A 14,469-nucleotide genomic window follows, 5' to 3' on the forward strand; every position below is an offset into this window, starting at 1 on the left:
CAGGCCTCCAAGTGAGCAGAGCAGCCCACACCCCTCATTTTTAATTCTTACTGCCGCCCTGTGTGAGCAGGAGGAGGCGGGCCGTTGTCAGGGTCCCTGGGAAAAGAAAGGACTTGCTGAGGAGTCCCAGCTGGTGAGTGAGGAGCGGCAGGGGGTGGGCGGTGGGAGCCTTCGTGCAGGGCTTCAGCCAAGGAAGAAGAAGCCACTTGGAGGGCCTGTTGAAGGGCAGAGTTTGGGGTAGAGGGTGTCCTGGCAGTTCTTAGAGTGCTTAGAAAGCCCGGATCCACTCCTGGCAGAACTTGGCTTACTTTTGTTTTCTTTGGAGGGTGGGCATATCTGGGTCAACTCCTGGTTCTGCACACAGGTATTATTCCTGGGAAGGCTTGGGGGGACCATATGGGATGTCGGGGATTGAACCTGGATCATCATTCACATGCAAGGCAAGCACCCTACTTGCTGTACTATTGCTCCAGACCCCTGTCAGTGCTTGGCATTGGTGGCATTAATGATACAGTGGTTGGGCCAAGTGATGCTGGAGCTCCCCTGGGCCGCTCTGGTGCTGATCAGGGAATCCCCAGATGTCTGGCATGGCTCGGGACATTAGAAAAGTTGTTTCGACCTGAGTCACTACATTAACATTCCTGCTTAAAACACTCAGGGAGGGGAGTTACAGAAGAGATAATGCAGTGGGTAGGCACTTGCCTTGCACATGGATAACTTGGTTTTGATCCCTCACACCTTACATTGTCCCCCAAGCACTGCCAGGAGTGATTCCTGATTGCAGGAGTCATCCCCGAGCAGCACCGATGAATGCCCCAAAGTAAAAATGAAAACAAAACAAACACTTGGAATGGGTTGGGTATTGGAGAGATAAGATAATAGGCAAGGCACTTTCTCTGCATTTGGCCAACCTAAGTTTGATCCCTGGTACCCCATAGGGTCCCATGAGCTCCATAAAGAGAAATTCCTGAGTAGAGTATAGAAGCCTAGAGCGCAACTAGGTGTGGCCCCAAAGTCAAAAAGACAAACAAACAAGCAAAACCACTCTTGGGGGAGAGGGAACTGGAAATACAGTATAATGGATTTGGGTGCTTGCCTTGCATGAAGCTGATCCTGAGCACAGTGTGGTCTATTGAGCACTATCAGGAATGATCTCTATACAGAGTCAGGAGTAAGCCCTGAGCATCATTAGATGTGGTCCCTAACCCCCCTCAAAAACAAACAAACGGGTCCGGAGAGCTAGCACAGCAGCGTTTGCCTTGCAAGCAGCCGATCCAGGACCAAAGGTGGTTGGTTCGAATCCCGGTGTCCCGTGCCTGCCAGGAGCTATTTCTGAGCAGACAGCCAGGAGTAACCCCTGAGCACTGCTGGGTGTGACCCAAAAACCAAAAACAAACAAACAAACAAACAGACTAACAGGTGTTGAAGTAATAACATAGTGGGTAGGCATTTGCCTTGCATGAGAGGACAACCCGGGTTCCATCCCTGGCATCCAGGGGTTCCATCATCCAGTATCGTCTCCCAAGCCTGCCAAAAGTGATTTCTGAGCGCAGAGGGCGGCCAGAACAATAATGCAGTGGGGAAGTTGTTTGCCTTGCACATGGCTAGGCTGACCTGGCTTTTATCCTTGGCATCCCACATACTCACCAAGCTCCACAGTGATCTCTAAGCACCCAAGCCAGGTGTAAACCCTGAGCATCAAAACAAAAATGACCCCAGGTTTCTCTAGCAGCTAGCTGCTTAGGGCTGGCTCCTCATTCCTTTTCCCTAGGTCTAATTTGTCTTTGCAGGTTCCACCCTCTGGACTCCCAGAATTGCTCCCAACCCCCGACCTTTTTCTGACTGGCTCCTCAGTCTCTTCTCTGACTCCTACCAGGGGCCTTCCTCGGGTCCATGTGTTGGATGGATGCCCACTCCTTTGTCTTCACGAATCAATTGTATTTGACATCACTTGCTAGCTTTTTGCTTTAGGGTCATCAGGTTCCCAGAGCCCACCAGGACCACAGTCAGTGCTTAGGGCTAGATGGGTGCAGGGCATCAACTCAGGGCCTCATACACCCAAGGCAGGTGTTCCAGTCCTTTGAGCCACCCCTTCAGCTCCTATGCTTCATATTGGTTCCTATCTATGCTTCCCTATCGGTTCTCTACTCCAGGCAGGCAGTGGTTCTTGGATCTTGAGCTCTTAGGCAAGTCTGCAGCCCCAGACCAAGAACAATGGCAGAAGTTAATATGCGTGCTTGGAAAAAGCCTGGTTAGTGGTTAGTGGACTTCATAGTTCCTTCCTTCCTTCCTTCCTTCCTTCCTTCCTTCCTTCCTTCCTTCCTTCCTTCCTTCCTTCCTTCCTTCCTTCCTTCCTTCCTTCCTTCCTTCCTCCCTCCCTCCCTTCCTCCCTCCCTCCCTCCCTTTTTCTTTCTTCCTTTTTATCATGGTTGTTTTTTTTTTATTTTTGGTTTTAGAGCCACATCCAGTGGTACTCAAGGGTTACTCCTGACTTTGTGTTCAGGGATCACTCCTGGTAGTGTTTGGAGGACCATATGGAATGCCCAGGATTGAACATGGGTCAGCTGCATGCAAGAAAAGTGCTCTAGCCCCACCTACTGACTCTTTCAATGGGCCACTTTGCCACACTTTCTGCCACTCCCTAATATCTTCCTTGTTTGCTCTTGTTTTTCTCATGAAAGAGTGATATTTTCCAGGTTACAGGATCAAAAAGGCAAAAAATGAAAACAGATCCAGTTTATGCCACCCATATTCACTGGAACCCCTAAACTAGTGACCCTCCTTTATATATATAAAATCTTTAAGCACTATGATTACAAGCATTATTGTAGTTGGGTTTCACTCATAAATAGAACACCCCGCTTCACCAGTGCAATATTCCCATTACCAATGCCCCCCCTCCTTCCCTAACCCTTGCCTGTATTTGAGACAGGCATTCTACTTCTCTCACTCATTAAGATTGTCATGATAGGGGCCAGAGTGGTGGCGCAACCTGTAAGGCATCTGCCTTGCCTGTGCTAGCTAGGACAGACCACAGTGGACCATAGTTTGATCCCCCGGAGTCCTATATGATCCTCCAAAACCAGGAGCAATTTCTGAGTGCATAGCCAGGAGTAGTCCCTGAGTATCACCAGGTGTGTCCCCAAAACAAAACAAAACAAGATTGTCATGATAGTTGTTAATGTAGTTATTTCCCTAACTGCACCACTGCTCTTTGAGGTGAGCTTTATATTGTGGCCGGTCCTTCCAGCCCACATCTCTATTGGCTCTGGGGATTACTATAATAATGTCCTTAATTTTTCTTAAAACCCATAGATCAGGGGCTGAAGCAGTGGCGGAAAGCGGTAAAGCATCTGCCTTGCACACGCTAGCTTAAGACGGACTGCAGTTTGATCCCCCAACATCCTATATGGTCCCCCAAGCCGGGAGCGATTTCTGAGTGTATAGCCAGGAGTAACCCCTGAGCATCACCAGGTGCAGCTAACCCCCCCAAAAAAAAAACCCCACTATAGAACAGTGAGACTATTCTCTCTCCCTCCGACTTATTTTACTCAGCATAATAGATTCCATTTACATCCACGTATAGGAAAATTTCATGACTTCATCTCTCCTGACAGCTGCATAATATTCCATTGTGTATATGTACCACAGCTTCTTTAGCCATTCATCTGCTGAAGGGCATCTTGGTTGTTTCCAGAGTCTGGCTATTGTAAATAGCACTGCAATGAATATAGGTGTGAGGAACGGATTTTTGAATAGTGTTTTTGTGCTCCTAGGGTATATCCCTAGGAGTGGTATAGTTGGATCATATGGGAGCTCAATTTCCAGTTTTTTGAAGAATCTCCACATTCTTTTCCATAAAGGCTGGACTAGACAACATTCCCACGAGCAGTGAATGAGAGTTCCTTTCTCTCCACATTCCTGCCAGCACTGATTGTTCTTGGTTTTTGTGATGTGTGCCAACCTCTCTGACCCTCCTTTTTATTTTCAGGGGGGGGGGCACATCTAGTGGTACTTAGGGCTTACTCCTTTCTGTTCTGGTCTTTTTTTTTTCCTACTTTTCTTTTTTCTCTTTTTTCCACCCCTACCCTAAGCCTGCCAGCATAACAGGCCCATTTTAAGTTTTTTTTTTTATAAATAATATCTTTATTTAAGCACCATGATTACAAGCATGTTTGCAGTTGGGTTTCAGTCATAAAAAGTACACCCTTTTGGGGCCGGAGTGGTGGTGCAGAGCAGTAAGGTGTCTACCTTGCTGGTGCTAACCTAGGAAAGACTGCAATTTGATCCCTCCCAGCATCCCAAGCCAGGAGCGATTTCTGAGCACACAGCCAGGAGTAATCCCGGAGCGTCATCGGGTGTGGCCCCCCCAAAAAAGTACATCCCCATTCACCAGTTCCAACTTCCCACCAATGCCCCCATTTCCCTTCTTTACCACCCCTGCCTGTATTCCAGACAGGTATTCTATTTCTTTCACTCATACCGTTGACATGATAGTTGTTGGTGTAGTTATTTATCTAACTGCACTCACTACTCTTTGTGGTAAGCTTCATATCATGGGCCGGTCCTTCTAGCCCTCAGCTCTATTGTCTCTGGGCATTATTACAACAATGTCTTTTATTTTTCTTAAATCCCACAGATGAGTGAGACTATCTTATGTCAATCTCTCTCCCTCTGATTTACTTCATTCAGCATAATAGTTCCCATGTCCATCCATGTATAGGAAAATGTCCTGCCTCTGCACTCAGGAATCACTCCTGGCAGGCTCCGGGAATGTATGGGATGCCGGGGATTGAATCTGGGTCCATCCCGGGTTGGCCATGTGCAAGGCAAATGCCCTATCACTGTGCTATTACTCTGGCTCTTAGTGTTGGGTTTTTTTTAGATTTTTTGTTGTTGTTGTTGGAAGTGGGCCACATCCAATAGTTCCCAGGGGAACAATAGTTCCTGTGCTAGGACTGGGACACCCAGGGCAGAGCTCTCCCATGTTAAAGCACACACTCCAGACTTGCAGTGTTTCCCTCTCAGTTCTAGACCTGTGCTCTGCAAAGCAGTGTTAGTCTACAGAAACTTCCTGCTGGTTCACTAAAGAGCCATTGCTGCTTCATTTGATAGTTTTCAGTAACCAATGCTGATTGGCGCATGAGATGGCTGTAAAACATTGTTCCAGCACATTGCCGCTGAGTTTCTGATGCAGAGATGGGCTGGGTGAAGGACACATCGGTGAGTGAGATATTGAATGAGTCACTGACCGGTTTCCTCGTAGGATGTGGCTGGCTCTACTTCTACTGCCTGGCCTTCACACCATGCCACCATCATTGAAAGCACATCTCGGGGCTAGAGAGATATTACAACAGGCAAAATGCTTACCACCAACATGGCCAGGAGTATTTCCATGAAAATGGAGCCAGGAGAAAGCCCTGGGCCTAGGTGGGTATGGGCTATATAAAAAAAAAAAAGGCACAAACATCTAGAGGCCAGAGAAATAGTACAGTGAGTAGGGTGCTTGCCTTGCATTTGGCAAGCCTAGGTTCAATCACTGGCAACTCATAGTATGACCCCACTCACCCACACATACTCTGATTCTGCCAGGAGTGCAGAGCCAGGAATAAGTACAGATCATCACTGTGTGTGACCCTCCAAAAAAAAAGATAAAGAAAAGAAAGAGGACACATGTGCCAAATTGTTTCCTCCTTTACAGGGACCTCATTCAGTAGGGCTTAGGGACTCCTCCTGGTCCTGTGCTCAGGGATTGCTCCAGGTGGTGCTTGGGGCCCATGGCATTGAACTTGGCCTGCATGTGAAGCCTGTACTCTGTCCATTATGCTTTCTCTCTGACCCCTGCAGCCTTTCTTTGCAGCTTTCCAGGGTTGGTACAGATGCCAAGTGGCAGCTTAAGATGCACTTCTTTGTTTTCACTGCCAGGAAAATGGCCTTTTTCAAATTGTGAGTTAATGCTTATGATGTTTTACGTGAACCTTCTCCATTTCCCAGTTTCTGTTGACACGACCAGGATGCATTTCTTCAGACCACTACTCAGAGGCTGATCAAATTAGAAGGCTCCCTCTAGCAGGTGCTTTTCAGTTGGCCATGCTCCCACCACACCCCCTTGTCTTGTACCCCTCCTTTCCTCACTTAAACTGCCTGCCTGACCGCAGGGATATCTGAATCCATGCCTTGAAACTCCCAAATGAAATCTTAACTTCTGAATAATATTGTGGCATGTGGGGAGATGGAGGCTGTGTGGCCATATGGGTGAACAGGCCTTGAATGAAATTTGGGGTTTGGGTTCTTGTCCTCAGCCATACTGGCAAGAGATGATGCAGGGGCTCAGTAAGGACACCTGATCTTGGCTTACTGGAGTCTCGTGTGTACTTTCTCTCGTTTTCAGAACCCTGGGATGCACTTGTGAGAGGAAGCAGGCAGTGCGGAAGTATCAGCCTGGCTCTTCTGCCATTGGAAGAACCACAGCACCCCAGGACCCCAGCCCACAGACCTCTGCTGCCCACAGGATGGGAGCCTGGGAGCAGGGAGACTGGCCATGAGGGACTTCCGTGACTCCTCCAGGCAGACCACCAGCCCTGCACCTCCCAGACACACTCCGGCTCCAAGCCCCATCATGGACTCCAGACACAGCAGCCCCACTGGGGTTGGGGAAGGGGTGTCCTGTACTGAGGCCTCTGGTGGAAGCTTGGCCTGCCCTGCCCTGCCCTGCACGCTTCCCCCAGAGGCAACCGCCAAGGGGACCTCGGGGACCACTGTAGCTTCCGTCTCAGGGACACCCGAAACCAGCCTGGCTTCGAAGCCAGAGACTGCGTCCCCCGAAGAATGCGACCCTTCGCAGGCAAAATGCGACCCTCCGCCTTCGGGGAACAGGAATCCAGAGAAGAATGCCCAGAACCCGGCAGAGTCCACATCCACCGGCGAGCAAGTTCCTGCAGCCTCGAGAAAAGCTGACCCAGTGCTCATGGGAAAGCCAGACGCGGCTGTCGTGGCCACCAGGGAGTTTGCGTCTTGTGGAAGCCTTGGTCCCGGGACCCCGAAGAAGGAGACGCCCGGGAATACGGGAGAAGGGCTTCAGGCATCCTCCCCTCAGGGAGGCCCTACCGCTGGGTGCTCAGCCAAGATAGAGCCTGGAACTCCGGGAACGCTCGGGCCAGGCCCCGCAGACGCCGCGGTGCCCACGTCCTCAGCGGAGCCAGCGCCTGCCCCTTCGGGGGTGACGGAGGCCGGCTCCCTGGGCAGAGGCGCCCTGGAGGCGTCTGCCAAAGCAAACCCTGAGGTGCTGGGGGCGCAGGGTCTGGGCCAGGGCCCAAGGGAACCCGCGGGCGGGAGTGTGCACACCACCCTGGACGGTCGATCGGGGACGCCCTCGGCCCAGGCCGCGGTTATGGACGGAGCAGCCGGGGCGCCGCAGCCGGTCTCCCCCGCGGAGGAGGGCCCCGGAGGGGGGAAGCCCGTTTCTCAGGGGGACACCGAGGCCTCCTCGGGAAGGAAAGAGCCCGTGGCTGCTGGTCCGGGAGGGACCGGGGGCGTGGAGGCCGTGGGAGCTTCCCCTGCGGGCCACGCCGCGTCCTCATCCCCGTCCCCGTCCTCGGTGAAGGAGGAGAAGGCAGGTCCCAGTGGAGAAGGCGCCTCGGTGCGCCCTTCCGGAGAGGGGCCCCCCGGGGCTCTCGGGAAGACGCTCGGGGGGTCCTCGGGGGTCCCGGAGGGCGGCGGGGCGCGCGCGGAGCCCGGCAGCCGCGCGGGAGCGCAGGGCTCGCAGGAGGCGGCGGCGGAGCCGGGGACGGAGACGGGCACGGGCGGCCCGGGAGCCTCGCGGCCGGACTCGGACTTGGAGAGGGCGCGGGGGGGCGCCTCCACCCCCGGGCCCAGAGCCGCGGGGAGCCGCGCCCGTCGGAGCGGGGCCGGGACCGGACGCGCAGGGCCCGCCGCCGCCGCCGCCCCAGGACGCGGGCACGCAGGCGGGCGCGCCGGTGTGGGCGTGCGTGTCGGTGGCGCTGAGCCCCGTGGCGCCGGCGGAGGGCGCGGACGGCTCTGCCTTCGGCTTCCAGGCGCCGACGCGGCGCGACGCGGGGCTGCAGGTGTCGCTGGGCGCCGCGGAGACGCGCTCGGTGGCCACCGGGCCCATGACGCCGCAGGCCGCCGCGCCGCCCGCCTTCCCCGAGGTGCGCGTGCGGCCCGGCGCGGGCCCGACGGCGACGGCGAACCCCGAGGCGGCCGAGCCGGTGCGCGACGTGAGCTGGGACGAGAAGGGCATGACGTGGGAGGTGTACGGCGCCGCCATGGAGGTGGAGGTGCTGGGCATGGCCATCCAGAAGCACCTGGAGCGCCAGATCGAGGAGCACGGCCGCCAGGGGGGCCCCGCGCCCGCCCCGCCCCAGCCCGGCCCCGGGCCCGCCGCCCGCGCCCCGGGCCCCGCCAAGCGCCCGCCCGGCCTCTTCCGCGCGCTGCTGCAGAGCGTGCGGCGGCCGCGGTGCTGCTCGCGCGCCGGCCCCACGGCCGAGTGAGGCGCCCCGGCCGGCCACGCCCGCTTGCCGGCCTTCTCAGGTTCCCTCCGTAGCCCCGGGCGCCCCCAAAGACAGACAGACGCGCCCCGCCGCCCTCCACGGCACCCCGAGCCTCCTGGGCCCTGTCCCCGGCGTGCCTGGCCGGAGAGCGCAGGCGGACCCCTGGGACAGGGATGCTCAAGACCCCCACCCCTTCTTGCCCAGGGGAAACCGGCTGCCCACCAATCCCTAGGCGTGCCAGTTTGGGCCGCGGTGCCCCCACCCCGTCCTGGTGTGCCGGTGCATCCCAGCACGGGGCCCCAGGTGTGGTGTGCGTGAGTGAGTGCGTGTCCATGCGGCGGGCTGGCCCCGGAGCCTGGGCATCTTGCATGCTGATGGTGACCCCAACTCCTGTCGCCCCACCCCACGAGCCCCACGAGCCCCAGCTCTGTCTCCCGTCCTCTCCGACCCTGATTCCCAGAGAAGCCCCTGACAGGATAAAGGCAGCAGCGGCAGGAGTGACCCGGGCACAGTGGCAAGACGGAGTCCCAGAGGGGCTCTGTAAGGTGGAAGATCTGGGACATGATGCAAGCTCATCGCACCCCACAATTGTCCTTTAAAAGCTGCTCTCCAGCCCCTCCCCCACGTGCCGTGACCCCACAAAGTCCCCTGTGACCTCTCAGTACTCCTGCCTTCCCGGTCTCCATGGCGATTTTTAGCTACACGCTGTCACCGTCTACGTTGGTAATAAAATCTCCCCACAACCGTTTGTTAGTATGATTGGTTTCAAGAAGAAAAGGGCAGGGCACACGACGTGTTAAGTCAGGGCGGGGTTGGGGTGGCGGTGATGGGGCCTTTTCCGGGTGTAGGCCAGAAGCTGGGAGGCCCCGTCATACTTTCGAGTCATCGCTGATGTTCAGGACAGGGTTAGAGAAGGCCACTTTCTGCTGTCCACCTGCGCTCTTCTTCCTGTCAGAGAGCACCATGCTCAGAAGTCCTTCATCATCCTCCACCTGACTGTCCAGGGGTACTTTATCTGCCTTCTTCTGATTCTGCTTGGATTGCTTCTGTTGGAAGAGGAAAAGGGGGTGAAAGGGGAGCCAGGTGATGGTATCTGGGAGAGGGCCTGACTTCAGGCCCATAAGTAGAATCAGTGAGCTGGGGAAGTGTCCCACCTGCTCCTCCAGGGATCCTCTCGGCTGGTGCCGGTGGAGAGGTGGCCCTGCCTGAGCTCCCCAAAGTCCCCCACCAGACACCTAGCAAAAACATAGTCACAGCCCAGGGTCCTGTGACCTGCCTGAGGCCAGGAGATCATTTTTCGGTCTGGTGTGCCTGGCAAACCTCGCATTTGGGCAGTGGCTGGAACAGGTAAGATTGCATGACTGCTCTGAGCTCTCAGAAGTCTCCCCCACAAAAATTTGGGAAGATCAGCGAGGCAGGACACCAGAGATCTATAGGGAAAGGCCCCAATATCTTCCCACCCGGCCAAGTGAGAGGAGAGAGAGGCTCCCCAGGGTGGTCCCTGGGCCCGGAGACCCAGGATAACCAACTGATGCAGGAGAGAGTGGAGTGTCCACCACTACAGGGAAACATGCAAGTTGTCCTGGGCCTTCTTCCCTCTTCCCTGGTTGGGCAATTTGGCCTTCTCTGATTGCCCAATCCGAGCTATCTTCTGAGTGGACTATCTGGGCTCCTTCCTCAATGGACAGTTTTGGATGGGCTGTCTTAGTTCCTTCCTTATTGGACGGACGGTCCCTGAGGCTCTGCCCTCAACCTTTCCAGGGTCTATCCCCCAGTGCTCCTTGTCTCAGTCTACAGATCTGCTCCACACTGGGATCCCCAACTTCACTACCACTCTGGAGCTCAGCTTTGACTTCCACCAGAGCCATCTGCTTCGTGCAAGCTCGGATCTGCTAAGATGGTTACCTTCGGCCTTGATTTTCCCCAGCACAACTTTTACTTCCAACGCATCTTCTTTTCCTTTTGTGTTTTGTTTTGTTCTGTTGTTTGGGGACCACATCTGGCAATGCTCAGGGCTCTGAGCTGAGGGATTACATTCTGGCAGAACCATTGGGTGCTAGAGATGGAACCCAGGTTGGTCACTTGTCTTACCTGCTGTACTATGTCTCCAGCTCTATCTCACCAGTTTCTAAATTGTATTTTATTTATTTATTTTTGGTTTTTGGGTCACACCTGGCAGCGCTCAGGGGTCACTCCTGGCTCCACACTCAGAAATCACTCCTGGCAGGCTCAGGGGTCCGGTCATATGGGATGCAGGGATTCAAACCACTGACCTTCTGCACGCAAGACAAACGCCTTACCTTCATGCTATCTCTCTGGCCCCTAAATTTTATTTTAATTTGGTTACCATACCTACTCATGCTCAGGGGACCATGCAGTGCCAGGCTCCTGCATGCAAAGAATCTGGTCCAGCTCTTTGACCCATCCTCCTGGCACCCCTTCTGTTTCTTACATATGTCAAGAGAGGACATGTGATTTCTAACTTTTGCTTTGCACCATGTGGTTTTCATAGGATTGAGCCTCATTAAAAATCCTGCATGGCGGGCCCGGAGAGATAGCACAGCGGCATTTGCCTTGCAAGCAGCCGATCCAGGACCAAAGGTGGTTGGTTCGAATCCTGGTGTCCCATATGGTCCCCTGTGCCTGCCAGGAGCTATTTCTGAGCAGACAGCCAGGAGTAACCCCTGAGCAACGCCGGGTGTGGCCCAAAAACCAAAAAAAAAAAAAAAAAAAAAAAAAAAAAAATCCTGCATGGCTGGATGTTTCAAACTTCACAGTTGAAAAAAAAAAAAACTGAGAACCTGAGGGGGAAAGTCAGTCCCCCAGAGAGACTGGGAATGAATGGAGGAGTAGGTAATGAACCTATTCCAAAACCAAGAAGGTCCCAAGGCAGATACAAGATGTGGCCAGGTCTACTGCAGCCTTTAGGAACTCTGTGTGAGCCCACTCCCTCAGAGAAATAAATACCCCAAGTCAAAAACCCCAGACATCATCTTGCCTTCCTTTCTGGCTTCTCCTTCTCCTTTCCCAGGTCCACAGAGTTTTCATCTAGGGAGTTGAGGCTGTGGGGAAGAATTGGAGTTTAAGTAGCTGGAAATTCTACCATTGTTTTCATTCCTATCATGATCACCATCACCGTTGTCACTACCATCGCCACCACCATTACTTTCATGATACCACCATCGTCACTACCGGTTACCACCACCATCTCCATGACTACCACCATCACGATTTCTACCACCACTCCCATAACCAGCACTTTCACTCCCATCACCATTTGATTATGACCATCATCACTGTCATTCCCACTCCTATCATCTTGATCGCCATCACCACCACTCTTGCCATTGCGATCAGGACCTCCATCCTACCACCACCTCCACCTCTCCCATTGTCCTCCCACCAACCCTCGCCAGCACTACCTCCACCAACACCACCTCCAATACCCTTCCCAGGGAGCCCTGCTGCAATGGTTACTACTCACCTGGTGCGGTCCATGTCACTGCAGGAAGATTGAGACTCGAAGCCCAGGTCCTTGGTGGCAAGGTTTAGCATGGGGTTGGCCCTGGAGAAAAGATGCAATCAAGCACCCATAAACCTCACCCACTCCAGAGGGCCTTTTCTCCACCCTTCTTCAACCCCCCACCCCCGACTCACCGGTCAGTGTTATACAGGTTAGTTCCTGGGATGGCCGAGGAAGAAGTGTTCACTCCGGCCACAGTCTGCCGAGCCTCCTTGGCAGCTTTTACAGCCCGAAGTTCTCGTTTGTAGCTGTGGAAACCGGGAGAGAAGGTCGGTGCTTAGCAGGCACAGGGTCCGCCCCACCACTGCTCTATATGCCAGTGCAGAATCTGAGAGAGTGGAATCATCAGAACCCTGGCAGGGCAGACTGGGCATTCCACCTCCTAGAGCACATGGGATTGGCCAGGGAAGAAAAGGGTTTGTCAAAAGCCACATATCCGGTCAATAGCCAGACCTTTAATTCAACTCCAATGGTGTTACTGATTGCAAAGATACTTAACAAGGGAAAAGAAGCAACAAAATATCTAAACACAATGTCAGAGGCACTGCCCTTCATAGGGGGTCACTGGTGGTGCTCTGGAAAGCAAAGCAGTCAGCCCATTGAACTATCTCTCCAGCCCTAAAGCAGCAATTATTTTTGTTTTCTGGTTCACACCCAATGGTACCTAGGGCTGACTCCTGACTTTGTGCCCAGCAATCACTCCTGGTGGAGTTCAGGAGACCATATATGGTGGTGGGAGTCAAATGTAGGTCAGTTATGTTCAAGACAAGCACCCTACCCACCGTATTATCACTGAGTCACTTGAAGGAATATGGGGTCCAAAGAATGGACCCAATTGTGGTATACTTCAAATCCTAGAGTACAAGCCAGGCTATGCAAGGAAGCAAGTTCCAGCCTAACTTGACTCCTTAAGGAGTGTTCTAGGGCTGCAGTCCTCAACACTAGTGGGCAGCCCCATTCCTGCCCTGCAAACACCTACATGGGTGTGACCCTGGCCCCATACTCAGTATTCAGTGCCCTCAGTGTGACTAAGCCTGGTTCTGGCCCAGCCCAACACTGTTCCAGTCCCAAATCTAGCACCATTGAGTGCCTGGATCCATCCCCCGTACTGCTGGGTCTAGTTCCCCTAAGGAAACACTATGAACCCAATATTGCCCGGGGTGAGAGGCACCACCAAGTCTTCTTGGGCTGAAAATAAAGCTGAGAGATGGAACATGCCCCAGCCACAGAGATCCCAGCAGGTCACTGGGATGGACAGGATAGCACTTCCATTTCCAAGCCCCAGCTCTTCCTCCACAGTGAAAAGCTGCAGAGGCACATGGGGAGAGGGGACACACACTCAGTAGGGCTATTGGGACCATGGGTGTCAGAGATGGAACTTGGGGTTCCCCTACACGGGCTCCAGCCCTCTGCACCATCTCTTTCGACTCCCGGTCCTTTTCCTTTTTTTTTTTTTTGGATTTTGAATCACACCCGGTGGTGCTCAGAGTTTACTACAGGCTTTGCTCTCAGAAATCGCCCCTGGAAGGCTCGGGGGACCATATTGGATGTTGGGATTCGAACCACCATCCGTCCTGGAGAGGCTGCGTGCAAGGCAGATGCCCTACCACTGTGCTATCTCTTTGGCCCCTCCCAGCACTTTTCACACCCTCCATTGTGCTGGCTGTGTAGCAGTGGGTGGGAGAGAGACCCCAGGGGCCCTCACCTCCTCCGCACACACACAAGAGATGTGATCATGATGATGATAAGCAGCACCAGGGCGATCCCCAAACCTATGATGACCCCGCTGAGCCTCTGTGTCACGTCTGAGTTCTGTGTGTCTTCGGAGCCCTAGAGAAGTAAGAGCAGGGGTTAAGGGGGTTCTGGTGTCTACATCCACCCCATTCTGTGACCTCTGCCCTGGCCCTTCTCACCAGCACCACCAGTCCCAGCTGCAGCAACTTCATCAGTGAGTCCTGGTCACCCCGGATCATCCTGGACACAGAACCCCACTTAGTCTTGAGGATGATGATGCAAGCACAGACACACGCATTCCCACCTCAGGCATCTGGCTCCCCTGTCCTGGCTCCCCCCCAAGACAGTCCCACTCACGTGCTCAGTTGGTCAAGTTTCAGAGCAGTGCCATTGGAGAAGACGAAGTATGCATCAAGGAAGGTGCGACCTTGGGCTCTGGGGCAGGGCAGGGGCGAAGGGTTAGCACCAAAGTGCCTGCCCCGGGCCCTTCCCACTGTGGGCTCTTGCCTTACCGCACACTGTTGTCTTTGTCCCGAATGCTCACGATGTAGACACTGGTCCTGGTTGCTTGGCCAAGAGCCCTGCCAAGAACACAAGGCTTACAATTGCTCAAGATAGGGGCTGAGACTAGGCCTGTGCTAGCACTCTGCCAGTGGAACTAAGCATTGTCAGGATTGGAAAGAGGTGGCCCCACTGGGTAAG

The 14,469-nt window shown here is 54.1% G+C and overlaps 2 protein-coding genes across 2 annotated transcripts in view; one reads left to right on the forward strand and one right to left on the reverse strand.

Moving 5' to 3' along the window:
- The first annotated feature begins 6,418 nt into the window (after positions 1-6,418).
- On the forward strand, positions 6,419-8,510 carry GPRIN1 (G protein regulated inducer of neurite outgrowth 1). Its single transcript, XM_049775642.1, has 2 exons — positions 6,419-7,796; positions 7,876-8,510. The coding sequence occupies exons 1-2, from the start codon at positions 6,542-6,544 to the stop codon at positions 8,508-8,510; spliced, it is 1,890 nt and encodes a 629-aa protein (XP_049631599.1). The 5' UTR covers positions 6,419-6,541.
- Positions 8,511-9,379: 869 nt separating this feature from the next.
- The window catches only part of CDHR2 (cadherin related family member 2), a 41,776-nt gene continuing 36,686 nt past the window's right edge, over positions 9,380-14,469 (reverse strand). The window contains exons 24-31 of the mRNA XM_049775643.1: positions 14,280-14,348; positions 14,125-14,202; positions 13,947-14,007; positions 13,739-13,863; positions 12,168-12,281; positions 11,995-12,075; positions 11,509-11,572; positions 9,380-9,556 (exon numbers count right to left, since the gene is read on the reverse strand). Of these exons, the coding sequence (XP_049631600.1) occupies positions 9,380-9,556; positions 11,509-11,572; positions 11,995-12,075; positions 12,168-12,281; positions 13,739-13,863; positions 13,947-14,007; positions 14,125-14,202; positions 14,280-14,348 (769 nt within the window). The remainder of the gene's footprint in view (positions 9,557-11,508; positions 11,573-11,994; positions 12,076-12,167; positions 12,282-13,738; positions 13,864-13,946; positions 14,008-14,124; positions 14,203-14,279; positions 14,349-14,469) is intronic.

This window comes from Suncus etruscus, chromosome 6, assembly GCF_024139225.1.
Source record: "Suncus etruscus isolate mSunEtr1 chromosome 6, mSunEtr1.pri.cur, whole genome shotgun sequence".
NCBI lineage: Eukaryota > Metazoa > Chordata > Mammalia > Eulipotyphla > Soricidae > Suncus > Suncus etruscus.